The following is a 17921-nucleotide window of genomic DNA, read 5'->3' on the forward strand; positions in this document are numbered from 1 at the left end:
GCATATTGTTTAGTTGATAGGAGTAAATATTCTCTCTGGCTGAAGAGGCAGGATTTTTGCAGTCTTGCTGCTGAAGACCAGCATGCTGTTCAGTAGCTGTGGAGCCAGAAGTAGGCAGCTTCAAGATGTCCTAAAGCCAGCTGTGTGAACCTAGTGGAAAGGGTAAAAATATTACTATTCTCTTCCCTTCTGTACTCTAGTTCCCAAGGAGACAGCGATCACTATGCCTGTCTGTCAACAGCAAGGAAGCAAACAAATCTGCCTAACCACAAAGGATTAAGATAATGGGGATTGTGAATCTTCTCCCCCACCTGCTCTCAGAATACCTTAGCTTTCATGTGTTGCAGGGTGCTTGACTTTGTGTTGCATGAAGACAAGGGGTATCCAGTGCTTCTCTTTTTCCTGCCATAGCAGCTCTTTGAAGTACCATTGGGAAAATAGATTTCATATAGTGTATGTAACTGATTAAATACACTTTGCTTTTAGTGAACAAAGAATTACAGAATTCCATCTGTGCATCAAAGGGAGACTCCAGCAACCCAAAGTCCACGGAGAAAAGTATCATTTTACTTAGCATCCTTCTGTATTAATTAGTCTAGGATATAATGTTGTGGTAACTTTGCACAGTTATGTTTTGTTTGGAACACTTAGATTTTGTGTGAATACACTATTGATTAATTTTATTTTTTGTTACAGGGGCTAGAGTTAATGCCAAAGACAGCAAGTGGTTGACTCCCTTACACAGAGCTGTTGCATCATGTAGTGAGGTATGAAATAAATACATGTATGTATTGTTAGAATAGTTCCGTGTAAAAAAAAAAAATAGCATCTCAAATTATTTTCTATTCCTAATAAAATTTCAATCCAATTTTCATTTAAAATGTAACTACTGAAAATGCTTAGGCGAGCCCGGCACATTGCAACATATTTTTTTAAATTAACCCCTTCCCCCTTCTCTCCCCTCCCCCCCCCCAAAAAAAGCATAACTTTATTATTCCAATTATAGAATACAGAGTTAAAATGCAAAAATAACATGCTCTTGAAAAGTTTTCATTAAAACAATCTAGAATTGTGGTCACCAATCCGTCAATTGTGATCCTGGGAGCTCGACCAGTCCATTGCGAGGCTTTTGGGGGGGTCCCCCCCTGGAACTTCCCACCCCAAAGAAGAACTCTGTGCTGACGCTGCATCCAGGGACAATTGAGGTAGCGTGGGCATCCTGAGAGGAGAGGAGGGAATTCTGTAGTTGCGTGCCAGGTCCTAGAAGTGCGCAGGCTGCTCCTACCCTCCTTCCCCCTCCCAAACAGCCAGCGCGGTACCTAAAACGCTGATCTGTTGCGCGCTGGGAACTTTCTTTCCCTGCTGCCCTCCTGCATGCAGGGCAGGGAGTGGGAATCTGGGACTGCGGCAACTCCAACTGCTCAGACAGCGCACACTGCCCAAACAGTTGGAACTGGCACGGTCCGGGTCTCTGACTCCCCTCCTGCCCCCGCGCAGGAAGGCAGAAGGAGAAGAAAGTCCCTGGCGTGTGATGGACCAGCGTTTCAAGTACTGTGCCAGCTGTTTGGGAGACAGGGGAGCAGCCGGTGCACTTCCTGGCCCTTGGTGCACAGCTGCAGGTTCCCCAGGTACCAGTCCCTGTTCCCTTCCCCCACCCAGACCCCCACAAGTACCCTGCCTCAGGCCCCTGCCCTGGCGCCCTGGCACCCTGTCCCGTGCCCCAGCATCCTGTCCCCTGCCACAGCACTTTGTTCCCTTGTGACGGGCCGGGTCTGGGCACCGTTGAGGGCATCTGCTCAGGACAAATTGCTCAAACTCAGGGCTCCTTACAGCCCCTGACTGGAGACCATTCAAATAGGCCACAAATCAGACTGAGTGCTTCAACTGCCAATCTGGCCAGCAAGAAGCCTCATGAGCAAAATCCGTCTGACACCCCAGCTCTCCCTGTGCCACAATCAGCCCTTGGCCTGCACACAGATGAGGGGTTATAGAACCCAATCTCACCTACTCCAAATGGGTCTTTCCGGTCCCAAAGAACCAGCCACGAATCCCTGGTCAATTTACACTTTGGATCTTACCCACAAGATAACGCTGGACCAATCCTTTAGAATCTAAAGGTTTATTAATAAAAGAAAGAAAAGCATGAGAGTAAGGTTAAGGAGAATACATTACATGCATCAAATCACCAAGTTCTGGATGCAGGCTTTCAGCAGAGATGTTATAAACTGCTATCTTAAAAGTCTCTGGTGTACATCCTGTCAGGATGGGCCAACGATTCTTTCCGGCTTGCTGTTCCTCACAAGGTTGCATCTGGAATCAGTAGCACAATTGAAGGCAAGATGGAGTCCGCCTCATCGCCTTATATAGCTCTCCTGGCCAGAGCAGGTCACATGGTCGAGTGACCTATCTCAGTTTCACATGCGGGCAGCCATTATGCTCTGGCTGATTTGCAGGTTCCCAGATGCATTCCTCAGGTGTGTATTGGGCACATTGAGAGCCATTGTCCCTGGAGCCTCACTAATTAGCATAGTCAAACTGAACAATTGTTCTTTACAACAGGCAGTCCAGGCCAGTATCAGCACAGAGTCCATATTCATAACTTCACATACAGACATCGTACAAGTACATGAATAGCATATACAGAATCAGTAGAACTTTCATTTGACATCTCACATGGCCCCCTTTTGTATAGACTTTGGGGCAAACACTCCCCTCTCCCCCGTGGGCGCAGCAATGATCTGGCTGCTCACTTTAAAATCCCTGTCTCCATCAGCACAGTTGGGATCACATTAGTGAGGCTTGAGAGGTTGTGTTTTTGTATCTCACTTGTGTGGCCCAATCTGACTTTCCTGTGGGTCAGTGACCCCTGACTCAAAACAGGTTCCACACCCCTCACATGAATAAAGACAATGCTGAAACCTTTTGTGTTTGATCCGTAACTCGTTCATAACTCAGAGAGAGGCTGTATGTCAAACGCTTGGCCGTAACTCGGACCCCATTGAGTTACACGCAACCGCGCTGTTCGTAAGTGCAGGCCGCATTCGTAACTCGGGGACCACCTTTACGACCGCTCCATGGGAGCTTTGGTCGTAAGTGCGAACAGTCGTAACTCGACTGTTCGCAACTCAGGGAGCAGCTGTACTTTATTTAAAAATGAAGCCTGGCCAACAAGCCCCCAGTTGGGGCCAAGCCCTCATCTGGCCACAGCATCATAACACGCTCCTGTGCCCCCCGACCCCAAATCTGAGCCTATCATACACTGGAACCTCTTGTCCTGAGGGACTCACATCCCCAAACTCCTGCACCCCCATATCCTGAGTCTTCTGCCACAACACTCGTGCACCATTCACACATTGCAAATCTGTGTCCTGAGCCCATCATACTCCCAACCTCCCTACCCTGAGCCCCTCACATACACCAACCCAAACTCCTGCACCCTCACATCCACAAGCCTGTAGCTTGCTGAGTATCCCAACCCTCCACCTGAGCCCAACACTCCCCAGCCTGGAGCCCCCTTCCTGAGCTAGCATCCCCTTCTCCACAGCCTTGTGCATCCAAATTCCCTCCCAGAGCTTGCTCTTCTCACTCCTCCCCGCACCCAAATCCCTCATTCTCACCCCAGAGCCAGCACCTCCTATCTCAACCCAGTGAGGGTATGGCTAGATTACAGGAATTTTTCCCACAAACACACTCTTTTGGCAGCCCCTGTATTCCTCGTTCTACAAGGAATAAGGGGGCTTCCAAAAGAAGGGGTTTTTCTGACATTTGGCCCACTCTAGATGGGCCAAATGTCAGAAAAATCTCTTCCAACAGAAGGAATAAAAAAAAAGCGGCAGTGTAGCCATACTGAGAGTGTATAAGGGCTGGGGATAGCAAGTGATGGAGAGAAAGAGAACAGAGAGGGAGGGGTTTCAAGAAAGGGGTGGGGTCTTAGAGAAGGGATCAGGTAAATCTTGGCTTTTCCTGACATTTAAAAAGTTATCTTGGGCGTAAAAAGGTTGAAGACCATTGATTTAGAATAAGTACTGGTAGTGTTTTTTGTCTTTGTATGTGGAAATAATGAATACCATTCCCATGACAGGGAATATTTCTTTATTTAGAATATAAGGTCCATGATTCCTTTGGGGGGCGAGATAAGGAAAAACTACTCTAGAAATGAAATAGGTTTTGTTTTCACCTATTCCAAGTAATATGTTATACATTTTTCCTTTTAACAGGCAAGCCTTTCCACATTTTCTGTATTTTCAATGAAGAAATCATACTAGTAGCTGTAAATATTCTAAGATAAAATACTTAGTTTGGGCTTGTAGGTTTAAGTTTCATATGAAATCTTCAAATGTAGAGACTGGGGCAGAGCAAGCTGCTAAAAACTACGCCTGGCATTTAATTTCATCATAGAAAATCAAAGTTTTTAAGGCATGTATCAATATGTTGCTAAATATAGAAATATCGTAGGAAGAAAAATTAAGAGGTATATTTATATCATTGTTCAGATATCAAATTCTGAGTTTGAAACTGGAATTAGTTGGAATTCTAATTCTATGGAGTGTCATAAAATTAGCTCAGTAAAAATGCTGAAGATTAGGATTGAGATGTATTGTTGCTGGAGTTATGTAGGAGAATTTCACAGAACCTGCCTACGCAGAATACCTGAGTCAGATCAGTACTATTGTTACTTTATTTTTATTAGAGAGGGTGAAATGGGGTGGTTTTGGTTTTGCAGAATCTCAGGCGGCATACTTTAGATCTAAACCCATCCATTTCAGATTTTGCTTTTGGGACAAATAGTAGCCACTAGCCTAAGAAGGTGCTCATATGGAGCTGTTGTCTCATAGGGAGCTTGAGCAGAATTTTTCTATGAATGGCTTGGCGCACAGCCTATGCACCTTCAGGATTAATGCAGTATGCTCCCCTGTGGGAGCCTCACTGAAGCATCTGTCCCTGCACTCTCCTGAGCATTGGGACTATAGTTGTTGATCTTTGAGTGCTTGCTCATGTCCATTCCATATTAGGAGTGTGTGGTTGCCACATGCACCAGTGCCAGAGGTTTTTCCCTCAGTGGTGTTCATAGGGGAGTGGTTCTGGCCACCTCTGGAGTGATGCCCTCGTGACACCATATAAGGTGTGCTGCACACTCCCCCCCCCCCCCTTCCCCCTCAGTTCCTTGTTGCCACCAGTGATAGTGCACATAACACTCATTGTTCTAGCATTGCTTAGGCTTCATTCAGACAGACTTTGTAAAGTTGCTGTAAAAAGTGTTAATGTTAGTATCTTAGTGGTAATGTGTGGGTTAGTCCCACTTGGGACTTAGCTGAGGGACAGGGCATGTTCTGGTCCCTAGGCTTTTAACCCTGCAATCACTGTAAATGTCCCACAGAGTTGCTGTCTTAGGTAGGGATGTTAAATTTCAATTTAATGATTAATTGAATAGTCGATGTCCCAGGACTGTTGCTACACTTCAAAGGCGAAAGTGATGCGGGAAGCACGGGGCCAGCAGGGCAGTCCCCCACAGGTCTCATGCTCCCCGCCATGTTTCAAAGAGGCAGCACTGTGTGGAGCCTGGAGTCAGCTGGGCATTTCAAAGCTGACCCTGGGGGATTCCCCCGCAGACCCTGGGTTCCATATGTCACTGCCACTTTGAAATGCTGCATGCAGCCTGGGGACTCCCAAGCTGGCCCTGGGCTGTACGCAGCACTACTGCTTTGAAGCACCTTCCTCCTCACCCCCACCCTTGCTGCCTCTTCCTGATGGGGAGGGGACAGAAAACGACTAGTCGACTTCTCTGTTTACTATCTGATAAGCATTTTCTCGACTAGTCATTCACATCCCTAATCTTAAGGTGCCTGGGTGAATGGCACATGAGCGGCAAGTATCGCATTTGTAAGTTCTTTAAGCCAAAGACTAAGAAGGAGTGAGAAATCAGAGGGAGTGCTCTTGATGCAGTCAGCGCTCACTCTGGCACCAGAGAAGTGGTCTGACTTGGTACCCAACATGGCAACTTCAGTGTGCAGTGCCCTGCTAGTACCATTTACAACCCAGCTGTGATCTGCGTTTGCCATTCCACACTCCCCAAGGGCTCTTGCAAGAAGTGATGGGCAATCCTGAATGAGGGTATGGCTGCTACAAGAGTGTGGTGCTCTAAACTTTGCTGCTTGCACTATGGCATCTGCCATTGCTGGGCATCATGTGTCCTGACTGCTCTCCTTTGGGCTATCCACTGAGGCTCAGCAGTCAGTTCAGGACCTCTGCTGATGGTAAGGCCCTGTCTGCAGAACAGATGGATACCAAGTTACATGGTACAACCCATAAAATCCTGGGCCTTTATGTTCCAGGCCTGGAATGCAAGTGGTTTAAATTGCAGTCTGTTCAAGGTCAAGGGAGCCAGCCTCAGCAGGAGCCATTGCAGAAGAAACCTGAGAGCTCCAAATGGTTCTCAAGCTGCCTGCTCCTTCCCTCAGCTCAGTCAGGCTTGGTCCACCCCAAGGAAGCAGCTATAAAGTCATTTTGAGGGTACTGTCCAAGGGCAACGTACTGAACCTCTTTCTGGATACAGCTTTAGCCTTTCCCTCTTTCTTCTGACATGGTCAGCGATAACTTCAGATCACTGGGTCCTCAGTACTGTAGCAACAGTTACACCCTCACATTTATTTCCTCTCCCTCTCTCTTCAGGAACCCTTCTCACAAGCACCTCTGTGAGCAGGAGATTTGGGGGCTCCTGCCACAGGGGGCAGTGGAGCAGGTCCCAATGTAATTCAGAAGGGTTTAAAACAAGGGTTTTAACACTAGAACAAAGGTTTTCATGCCTGATTTTTCTTTATCCCAAAGGGTGTTTGCATCCCATTTTTGACTCATTAGACCTCAACAAGTACTTACAGAAAACAAAGTTTCTTGTAGTCTCCCTGGCCTCCCATCATTCCCTCCTTGGATCCTGGAGACTAGTATGCCACCCTTGACCTGAAACACATACTTTCATAGAATCCTCAGGCTGGAAGAGACCTCAGGAGGTTGAGTCCAGGCCCCTGCCCAAAGCAGGACCAATACCAATTAAATCATCCCAGCCAGGGCTTGATCAAGTTGAGACTTAAAAACCTCTAGGGATGGAGATTCCACCACCTTCTTAAGTAACCCATTCCAGTACTTTACCACCCTCCTGGTGAAATAATATTTCCAAATATCCAACCTAGACCTCCCCCACTGTAACTTGAGACCATTGCTCCTTGTTCTGCCATCTGTCACTACTGAGAACAGCCTCTCTCCATCCTCTTTGGAATCTCTTTTCAGGAAGTTGAAGACTATCAAATCCCCCCCTCACTCTTCTCTTCTGCAGACTGACTAAGCCCAAATCTCTCAGCCTCTCCTCCTTTCACATGGCAATCTTCCTGGGGCACAGATGCTTCCTTTGTTTTATGGTGGGTTCGGCCCACTACCAGTTAGGGGTCCTCCATTTTGGCTTGGCTACAGAACCAATAGCATTTACCAAATGCACAGCAGAAGTCGCAACCTACCTCAAATGTCTGGGTATTCAGATTGACTGGTGCCTCAAAAATTAGCTCCTCAAAGGCAGTGCCAAAGGGCAGGTCCAACATGATATCCAGATCTTCCTAGCCACATGTTACTCCTTAGGACTTGTGATCAACAATGAGAAATCCACATTGGTACCTGTTCAAAGAATAAAGTTCATTGGAGCAGTGCTTGACTCGACCCATATGAGAGCATTCCTCCTGATACATAGATTCTAGGCCCTGTCACAGAGGTGTCTACATTTCCTCTGACTATGGCCAGGGTCTGCCTTCACCTGCTGGGGCATGTGGTGGTGTACACTTACGTGGTCTGCCATCCAGATTTCATATGCAATCTCTCTAGCAATATCTGGTGTCGGTGAATTCCCAGTCCAGGGATCAGCTAGAAAAGTTACTAACCATTTTCCTGGCAGTACTTACCTCCCTTCAGTGGTGCTGTGATCTAGAGAACATCCCAGAAGGAGTTCCATTTGTCAATCCAGCACCTTCCCATGTTCTGGTGTCAGACAGCTCAGACATTGGCTGTGGCATGCATGTCAGAACTTTCCAGACCCAAGAGATGTGGATGTTGCCTATCCATGTCGGGGTTTTGGCTACCAATTTGGCTGGCCTTTGGGGTTTTCTTTCCACATCTGTTGGGCAAGTTTGTGAGAGTCATGGCAGACAGTATGGCCTTGATGTTCCTTATCAATAGGTAAGGAGGGTGGGGGCACTCATTGGCTCTCTTCCAAGAGGCATTCTGACTCTGGGACTTTTGCATCAGCCATGACATCCATCTGGAAGTGGGTCACTTCCTGGGAGTCAGGAATGCCGTAGCTGATCACCTCATCAGGGATTACTCTCATCACTAGTGGTCACTCCACCTGGAGGTCACCTTCATGATCTTCCTTAGGTGGGGAACTCCCAAGTAGACCTGTTTACCATGAGGCAAAACACAAAGTGCCATCAGTTTGTCTCTCCCCCCCCCCCCCCCCCCCCCCGACAGGACCTGGAGAAGGGATCCCTCTCTGACTTTTTCCTCCTGTCATGAACAGAGGGCACACTCATCAGCCGTGTTTTAGTAAAGGTCAATACAGACAAAGCATGGGTTATCATGATTGCTCCAGTGTGGCATTCTTCTCCCCCTCCCTCTCTTCAGTGATATGCTCATGATCATTGCTATGGGCCATTCTTGGCCCCTCTTCTGTCAGCCAGACCACCAGTTGGCTGGTGTTGGCTCCTACACCTCAACCTTGAGCCTCTGCACCTCTTAGCATAGATGCTCTGTGGCTGGGCATGAAGGAGCATACTTGCTCAGAAGAGGTCCATCAGGTCCTCCTGGGAAGCAGGAGTCCATTCATGAGTTTTGACTTTCTTTGCCAAGTGGATGAGATTCTCTTCTGAGGCATTGGAACACAGCATTTCACTCTTGTGCACTCTGGGGCAGTCCATCCTAAATTATTTGCTGCATCAAGTCAAGCTAGCTCTTTATCACTATGGCAGATAAAGTCAGAAAGCGCTTCATTCTATCTCAAAGGATTTTCGCTTGGACCATCTCTTGCATACAGACCTACTATGAGCTGGCAAAGGTACTGCCACCACCAATTGTCCAGGCTCATTCAACCAGAGCACAGGCATCCTTGGCAGTTGTCTTTGCCCATGTGCTAATCCAGGACATCTGTAGAGCTGTAATGTGTTCATTGGTCCACACGTTCACATCTCACTATGCCATCACTCATCAGGCCAGAGACCAATATTGGATTCAGCAGAACAGTTACAATCAATGCGGCTGTGAACTCCTACCCACTTTCACAGGTACTGCTTAGAGTCACGTAATATGGAATGGATATGAACAAGCACTCGAAGAAAAAAAAAGTTACCCGTTTTGTAACTTGGTGTTCTTTAAGATGTGTTGCTCATGTCCTTTCCGTGACTCGTCCTTCTTCCTCCCTGTTGGTGTTTCCAGCAAGAAGGAGCTAAGGGGTGTCTCCCACACAATGGACCAATCCAGAGGTCTGCCCCATAGGACCCTTTTTAACTTCTTTAATCACCTTTCCCCTGCCTCTGTTTTCTCTCCACAAGGAACTGGACTCCAGAAGGACTCTCTTTAGCCCAACCCCTTAGACAGCCTTTGCAAAGGAGCCTGATAGCCTTCAACTCACCTAAGTTCTTGAATAAGGTTCCACAGTGAAAGCTGGGATGGAGGAGAGGGGTTATATAAGGGATTAAGGTACATGCGCTGCAAAAATCTTCAACTAATGTACTGTAAAGCAGTTTGTTTCTATAGCAACACAGGTCACCTGACACTCCTTTCTTTGCAATGGGTTCCCATTGAATATTGTCCAACTTAAGTCCTCTGTCATCATGATATTCAAAGCCTTCCCTGGGCTTGTCTTTGCTTCCTGAGAGAGCACTCCCCCCTCTGTGACTGTGACCATGACCTTGTATAACCTCTGCATTGTATCAGAACAGCGAATCTGTCAGCCAACTCTGGGAGGGTGTGCAGGAGACAGTGACTAGATAAAGACTATGGGATTTACTCCTGGAAGACCTATGGGTATGTCTATACTACAGCGTTATTTTGAAATATCTTATTTCGAAATAGTTAATTCGCAATAAGTTATTGTGAAATAATGTGTCTACACACAAAATGCATTTCAGAAGTGTTTTGCAAGTTGGAAATAGCACGTCCGCACTGAGTGGACGCTGAATCGCATTTAAGGCCGGCCGGAACTAGGTCCGGCAGGGCATCAGGTCAGGAGTTACTTTGTGTGGCTGCTGCCTGAGGCTGAGGCCTGTGCTTAAAGGGACTCCCTCCCCTCCCTGGACAGCCAGTTCTCAGGTTTCCCTGCTTGCTTGCCTACCTCGATGAAGGACAACAAAGCATTTTGTCTCTGCATGCTCTGGTTGTCCTCACTTGGGACACCACAGTACTCTGCAGCATGGAGCCAGAGCTGCCCCTGGGCACTCTGGCACTTCTCTTGGATTCCTGTGAGCCTAGCTGCACTTTCTTCAGGTTGTCATCTGGAAGGTCCATTGCAGGGCTGTCAGTATCCCGGAGGCCCTGTGGGAGAGCTTCCACCCTGAGGAGCACTAACAGTTTCCCTGGTCTTCCCCACTGGGGGCTTGTGCCTCATTCCTCCCTCACGTCCTTCCACTTACCCCCCCCTCCCCCACTTAGCCCCTCTTCCTGATGTAAAATAAAAATACACTTTTTTCATAAATACAAACTGTCTTCATTTAACAAAACTGGGGGCGGAGGGAATGAAACTCTGGTGAGACTGGGGAAAGGAGGCAGGAGAAGGGAGGAGAGAGGGTGTGAGGGGGAAACCTGGAAGGAGGGAGCTGGAAGGGAGAATCAAGGGGAAGAAGGAGGAGGGGAAGCTCAGGACTCAGGGATGGGGGTCTGGCCGGGCCAACTGTCTCCCAGCACTGCGGATGATGCGGGGGCCTTGGCGTCCCCGGGGGGATGGAGGGTGAAGAGGATGTGGAGGGAGAAGCGGGAGGAGGAGCAGGAGCTGGGGAGGCAGCAGGCACTGGAGCGGCAGGAAGCAGCATGCTCTGCACCAGGGTCTGCAAGTGTTGGCAGATGGCATGGTTCTGGGCAAGCTGCTCCCACCGGAGCTCCAGGTCTTCTTGCACCCAGTTCTGGAGGGTGCAGTGCAGGGCTTGCAGTGCCCCCAGGTGCTGCTGTCAGTACCCCTGCACTGCATGGGTGGTCCTGCAGAGACCCTGCCCCGCCCCCCTCTGCAAGGTGAGGATGACCATTTCCTGCACCATCAGAGCCAATGTGCTTGCACAGAAGCCATGTTCAGAATGTCCTGCTATCCCCAAGAGTGGGAGCTGCCCCGAGACCGCACCCATGCCCATGTGCTGTGTATAGTGTGGATGAGGTGGGGGGGAGATGTCCCCTTCTTCTGTGTAGAATGAACTTGTGGAGGGAAGGCGTCCTGCTGTCCCACCCTGGGGTCAGGAACATGTCATGTCTCTTCACACACGCATGTGGCTAACAGGCCAAGGCCCCTGTGTGGCAGTCAGCTGAAGCCACGTGCCCAGGGGTGGCACGGCACATGCTCGCGTGTGCACAGGTTGCTGCGTGATCTGTGGTAAGCAAGGCCTACGCGCGCGGTTCCTGGTCTCCCTCCCTGCCCCTCCAATAAGGGGACAGTGATGGCACTCACACATTGTTGCCTCCCCAGATGACACCGGTGATGGATCAGCTGGGATGGCTTGGGGGTCCTGGCTGTGTGGCACGCTCCCTCTGTGCTCCTGTGGCTCCTGGAGCTCCTCCTCCATTCCCTGGTCCGGGCCCTCTGCTCCAGGATCGATGACCCTCAGGATGGCACGGACCATCCCGCCCCCCAAGATGCGGTCTAGGGTGTCAAAATAGGGGCAAGTGTCTGCTCCTATTTAGGAGCTGCCCTGTGTGGCCCTCGCATTGGCCTGCCACAGCTCCTTATGTTTCATGCGCACCTGCTCCTGGGTGCGCATGTAGCCTTTGGTGGCCAGGCTGTCTGCCATCCATCTGTAGACGGTCGTGTTCCTCTGTCTAGTAAACATATCATGGACATTGGAGACATCCCCCAATCCTCAATCAGGTCCATGATCTCCGCACTGGACCAGGAAGGTGCCCGCCTTCTCTGACCCCCTGGCAGGCTCCTGGGAGCTGGGGGACTGGGCCTGGGGAGCAGTGGAAGGCTGGCTTACACTGGCTGCCTGGCTCATGGTGGGGCCACTGGGTCGGGCAGCGACTGCTGGCTCTGTGCTGGCGGACCTGGAGCTGGCACAGGCACTGTGGCCAGAGTCTACCCCTTTAAGGGCTCCGGGGCTGGGTGAGAGAAGAGGAGTTTTCCTGGTTTGGCCCAGAGTGGCCACCAGGGCACACTGGGAAGGGCTGGAGGCCCTCTATTTTGAAATAAGAGTCTACACAGCGCTTATTTCGAATTAGCTATTTTGATTTTGGCGTTATTCCTCATAGAATGAGGTTTACCAAATTCGAAATAAGCGCTCCCCTATTTCGAATTTATTTCAAGATAGTGGTTTAGCTGTGTAGACGCTAGGAAAGTTATTTTGAAATAACATGGGGACAGTGTTAATAACTTTGCTGTGTAGACATATCCTAAGTCAGTGGTCTCCAACCTTTTTTACACCCAAGATCACTTTTTAAATGACAGAACAAGCCAAGATCTACCGCCCCGCCCCTTCCTTGAAGCCCCGCCCTCTCTATTCTCCTCCTCTCCATCACTTGCTATCCCCAATCCTTATACTGCTGCTTATTTTTTTTTTTTTTATTCTTCTGTAGGAAGAGGTTTTTCCAACATTTGGCCTATCTACACTGGACCAAATGTCAGAAAAAAAACCCTTCTTTTGGAAGCCACCTTATTCCTTGTGGAAAGAGGAATATAGGGGTGACCAAAAGAGCCTGTTTGCTCTTCCACTAAAAAAGCGAAAGAACAAACGCAACCCTGGATGCAGAAGAGTTTTTCTGGGATATCTCCAGTATCCTGAAAAACTCCTGCAGTCTAGCTGGACCCTTGCTGTGTTGAGACAGGATGTGTAGGCTCTGGGGTGGGAATGAGGGATTTGGGTGTGGGAAGGGGTGAGAGGTGCAAGCTCTGGGAGGAAATCTGGATGCAGGAGGAGGTGGAGAAGGGAACGCTGGCTCGGGGAGGGGGCTCCAGGCTGGGCAGTGTTGGGATACTAAGCAAACCACAGGCTTGCAGATGTGAGGGTGCAGGAATTTGGGTTGGGGTATGTGAGGGGCTGAGGGCATGAGGTTCCAGTGTTTGATAGGCTCAGATCTAGGGTCTGGGGAAGGGGGAGTGCAGGAGTGGTTGTGGCCAGATGGGGGCTTGGCCCCAATTGGGGGTTTGTTGGCCAGGCTTCATTTTTAAATAGAATACTTTGTTAAACACAAAAAGTTTCTGCATTGTCTTTATTTATGAGAGTGGCAGGGAACCTGCCTTGAGTCAGGGGTCACTGACCCATAGAAAAGTCATTTGGGAGCAGGGGACACAGTACTGGGGAGGAGTGCTAGTGGGTTCTGGAGCAGGGAAGAGGGTGCCAGTGGGGGCAGGGGAGAGGGGGCAGGGTGCCAGGACAGGTTTCTGCAGCAGGGGACAGGGTGCTGGGGGGGGGAGGTTTCTGCAGAGGGGAGCAGGGGGACAGGTTTTTGTAGTAGGAGACGGTGCTAGAAGGAACTGGTTTCTGCAGGGGGGGCCGGGTGGCGGGGGGACAAGTTTCTGCAGGGGGGGGCAGGTTTCTGCAGCGGGGCTGGGGGGGCAAGGGAGAGGGAACGGGGGGCCAGGAGGGCTGGGGACAAGTTTGGGGCAGAGGAGAGGGAACAAAGTTGGGGGCAGGGAGTTCCCTACACCAGCCACGGAGGGAAGCCTCTGACCCGCACTCCCTCCGTACTGACCGCAGGGCAGCCGGGCTGGAGCAAAGAAAAGTGGCTGCCCGGCCAGCTGGCCATGGTGCTCAGCTAAGGTGCCACCAAGCTCCATGTGGGCAGGGGCAGAGGGGAAGCCATCCAATCAGCTGGAGCACGGTTCAGCCTCCTCTGGGCTGAACGCCACAGCCAGCTGGCCAGGCAGCTTCTCCTCTGCGCTACCCCACGTGGAGTGTGGTGCACCCTGTCTGAGCGCCATGGCCAGCTGGCCAGGCAGCTGCTTCTCTTCCCTCCAGCCCGGCTGCCCTGCGCTCAGCCCAGGGAGGTTGCGCCTAGCTCCAGCTGTGAAAGCCACAGTCAGCTGGTTGGGGTGTTTCAGCCCTCTCGACCTCCCAGCTCCCACCATTCCTCACAGCTACTCACCTGTGTTGTTGCTCAGTGAGTAGCTGCTCCTCAAATGAGGAAATCTAGTGTAAATGTACTGCGCAAGTGCACAGTTCAGAGAGGGCTCAAGAGCTACTCCTAGAGCCCCTGAGATCTACCGGTAGCTCACGATCTACTGGTTGGTGACCACAGCCCTAAGTGATCACAGAACTCATTAATTTTAAAGGCAAAACATACTTATTCTTAGTTTCCCCTTGATTTTCTACAAACACTCACAACATGGAATGAAACAAAACTCTTAAATACACTAATCAATTTTATTTCTCCTAAAAGTTGGAATGAAAGAGAACTTATTAATATTGTTTCTACTTTTAAATATTTGGGACGCACTTAGATATTAAGATGATGAAAGGACTTAGAAATAGATGAATGGGAACACCATACTAGCATGTCCTGCAGCTGGGAGTGACACAGAAATGTTCCCTCTTGAGCTGCTTACTCTGGTTTCTGGGACAATGTGTCACTGTTCAAGCACTTATGTAAGTAACTGCATTAGTAGTACAGTAATTTGAGACACCTGCAATATTTAGCTTTAGTAGAATATTTTAAGATCAGAGTTACAATCTTATTATTTGACTAAAGAAACAATTGTGAACAATTTTGTGGGCTTAATGGAAAAAATTAAGTATTGCATCTACATCCTAATATTTGTGTTGACATGCTGTTTTCCTTTTTGTGCAGTTGTGTGCATATGCAATTAATAGGAGTGTTTTTGGTTTTTTACTTTCTGTAGGCATGTAAAAAGAATGGTGTTAAAGTTTGCACTTTAAACTTTTAACTTACAGAATTAAAACAGGATTAATCGTTTTGGCTCCATTAATAGTTATAGTTCTTTTGCAGGTATTTGTTTACAACATCATAGTAGAATAAAAAGCATATCTGTAAAAATGTATGTTAAACTCTGCACATCTGTAATATACCATTTGCAGGTGTCTAACAATTGATAATATATTTTAAAGTACAGTAGTGCCTCACTAAAGCATACTAATAGAGGCAGCCCTGAGCATTAGTCATCTTATGGTATGGATTTCCACCTATATCAGTTGCCAATTTGGAGTATTTTAGCTGTGTTTGAGGGATCTGTGACCATGCCAGAATTATCCTGGGCTTGAGAGTAAACTCTTAACTGGGGATGTAAATTTCTGGTTAACTTTTTAACCAGTTAAATACCATGTTTAACCAGTTAACTCTGAAACTGCCCCTGCCTGTGGCGAGCCCAAATGGGTTGCTCCAACTGGCCCAAGCCAAGCCTGCCAGACCTACTGTGCCAGGGCAGGGGACTTCTGAGGCTGGGCTGAGTTGCTGGTTTACCGGTTATTGGGTAAGCATGCTGGTAAGGCTGATGCTTGCAGGATAACCAGTTAACGCTCTAAATCCCTATTCTTAACCTGAAAATACATGTGAATTCCATAAACTGTGAATTAGTTAAATTCTATTGTATTTTACATAGAGTTACTAAGTATATTCTTTTAGTTCTTTGGTAATTTATTTTATTGCTAACGTTTTCAGGATGCTGTTCAGGTGTTGGTAAAGCATTCAGCAGATGTCAATGCCCGTGACAAAAATTGGCAGACACCCCTACATATAGCAGCTGCAAATAAAGCTGTTAAATGTGCAGAAGCTTTGGTGCCTCTTCTAAGTAATGTAAATGTGTCAGATCGAGCAGGCAGAACAGCATTACATCATGCAGCCTTCAGTGGACATGTTGAGGTATGAATTATCTATTATATATTTGAGAAAGTTTGTTGGTTTGTTCAAGAACTCCTCCTAAATGGTAACAGCTAGGGCTGTCATATTCGGTATGCAGCTTCCTCTTATAACTTAAAGAAAGGTAAGGGTTTGGTTGTGCTGGAATGGGATTGCTTTGCAGAAAACCATTCAGAAAAGAAAAACTCACCAACCACAGGAGAGGGGCTACCTGGCGGGGTGCCGCCCACCCCATCCAGGAGTGACCCAGGCCTGAGCTGCTCACCACCCAGGTACCCTTTAAAAGAGGGTGGTGGGGCCAAAGTTCCTTCCACCAGATTCGCACAGGGACATTGCTGGCTGTTTCTCTTCATAAGGGAGCAAGGGGAAAGTGCACAGTTTGCTGTATTTTTCACTCTGGCTGTGGAGCTCACGGGTGCAGATGAATCTTCCCCCAGCTGTGCCCACAGAAACTGCAATGGCCGTGGAGTGGTGCGTTTCAACTGGCTCTAAGCTGCTGCAGTGAGAGGGTAGTCTCCTCTCCCTGGAGCAGCCTACATACTGAGCCCCTCATCCCTACCCCAGAGTAATGATTTAAATCAGGGGTTCCCAAACTTTTTGACACGGGGACCAGTAAATTCATTCACGAGCGTTCGGAGGACCAGCAACATTAATTTGCATATTTGCATATTCATTAAGCAAATCATGAATATGCAAATATGGTAGTTTTGGTCCTCCCAAAGCCACCAGAGCCAGTTTTAGCAAAGCTTTTGATACGGCCACCCACAATAATCTTACCAGCAAGTTAAGGGAATATGGATTGGAAAAATGGACTGTAATCCAATAAAACCCTGCACCACCACATCATGTATTGAAAAGGGGCTCATTTATTTTCAGAAAGCTGACACCATCTTTGGAATTTTTTATCCATATTCTCATTCTGGATGGTGAATGCACCAGGTTCTCTCCATTCTGACACATTGCAGTGCCTTTAAACCTCACTGTCAGCAGTGGGGACATTTAAAAGGCACTGCTTTTACATTTTTATTTAGGATCTGCGTGCGCCCTGAACTGTCCTGCTCACCGCTGGCCGATTTCTCCCCCCCCCCCCCCCCACAGTCTGGCTGTCCCTGCCAGCCGATTCTCTCTCTATCTCCCCTGGCCCAGCCCCACTGCTCCCCCCCCCTCCCCAGCCAGCCCTGCTTCTGTTGGCCAGTTCTCCCTCCCCCGCCATCTCCCCTGGCCAGCCCCACCGCTCCTGCCCCCCGGTCAGCTTTGCTTCTGCCAGCCAGTCTTCTCTCCCCCTCCCCCCCCCCCCCCCCCCCCAGCGATCTCCCCTGGCCAGCCCTGCCCCGCCCTGCGATCTGCCCCAGCCAGCTTCACTGCCCCTGCCAGCCGGTTCCCACCCCTGCGATCTTCCCTGGCCAGCCCTGCTTCTGCCGGCCAGTTCCCCTCCCTATTCCCCTGGGCACCTCCACTGCCCCAACCCTGCTTCTCTGTGGCCCATATCCAATCTCTCCTCCCCCCTCCACAGCCAGCAATAAGAGTTCACCTGGTAACCCTCACTAGGCCTCTGCTGGAAGCCCGAAACATACAGCTGCATCTGCCCAGCTCAGCTGAGGGCTTGGGGGAACCCAGCGCTGCATGGATAGTCTGGGAGCCCGGAACACCCTGGCAGCCACGCTGAGGCCCGGTATTTTTTTCCCCATAGTTTGGGAAACACTGATTTAAATGAAGCATGTATTTTTCATTTTATTTTAAAAAATGAGTTAAGGACCTGAAAAACATTGGGTAAATCTAGTTTTCCAAATCTTGCTTATTAGCCCTCTTGCTTTCTATCAAAGCTCTGATTTGTTGGTTGCATACATGTATATGACTTGGTAATGGTAACGTGTATAATAAGT

The 17921-nt window shown here is 48.9% G+C and overlaps 1 protein-coding gene across 9 annotated transcripts in view; it reads left to right on the forward strand.

Moving 5' to 3' along the window:
- The window catches only part of ANKRD28 (ankyrin repeat domain 28), a 243318-nt gene that overhangs the window by 147212 nt on the left and 78185 nt on the right, over positions 1–17921 (forward strand). For 6 of the 9 annotated variants that reach the window (XM_075922123.2, XM_075922127.2, XM_089776646.1 and 3 more), the window contains 2 exons: positions 697–767; positions 15841–16041. In XM_075922123.2, coding sequence (XP_075778238.2) covers positions 697–767; positions 15841–16041 — 272 coding nt within the window. The remainder of the gene's footprint in view (positions 1–696; positions 768–15840; positions 16042–17921) is intronic. The other 3 variants (XM_075922126.2, XM_075922124.2, XM_075922125.2) reach the window with 1 other exon arrangement.

The sequence above is a fragment of the Pelodiscus sinensis genome, chromosome 2 (genome assembly GCF_052426305.1).
Source record: "Pelodiscus sinensis isolate ZL-2025 chromosome 2, ASM5242630v1, whole genome shotgun sequence".
Classification (NCBI taxonomy): Eukaryota; Metazoa; Chordata; order Testudines; family Trionychidae; genus Pelodiscus; species Pelodiscus sinensis.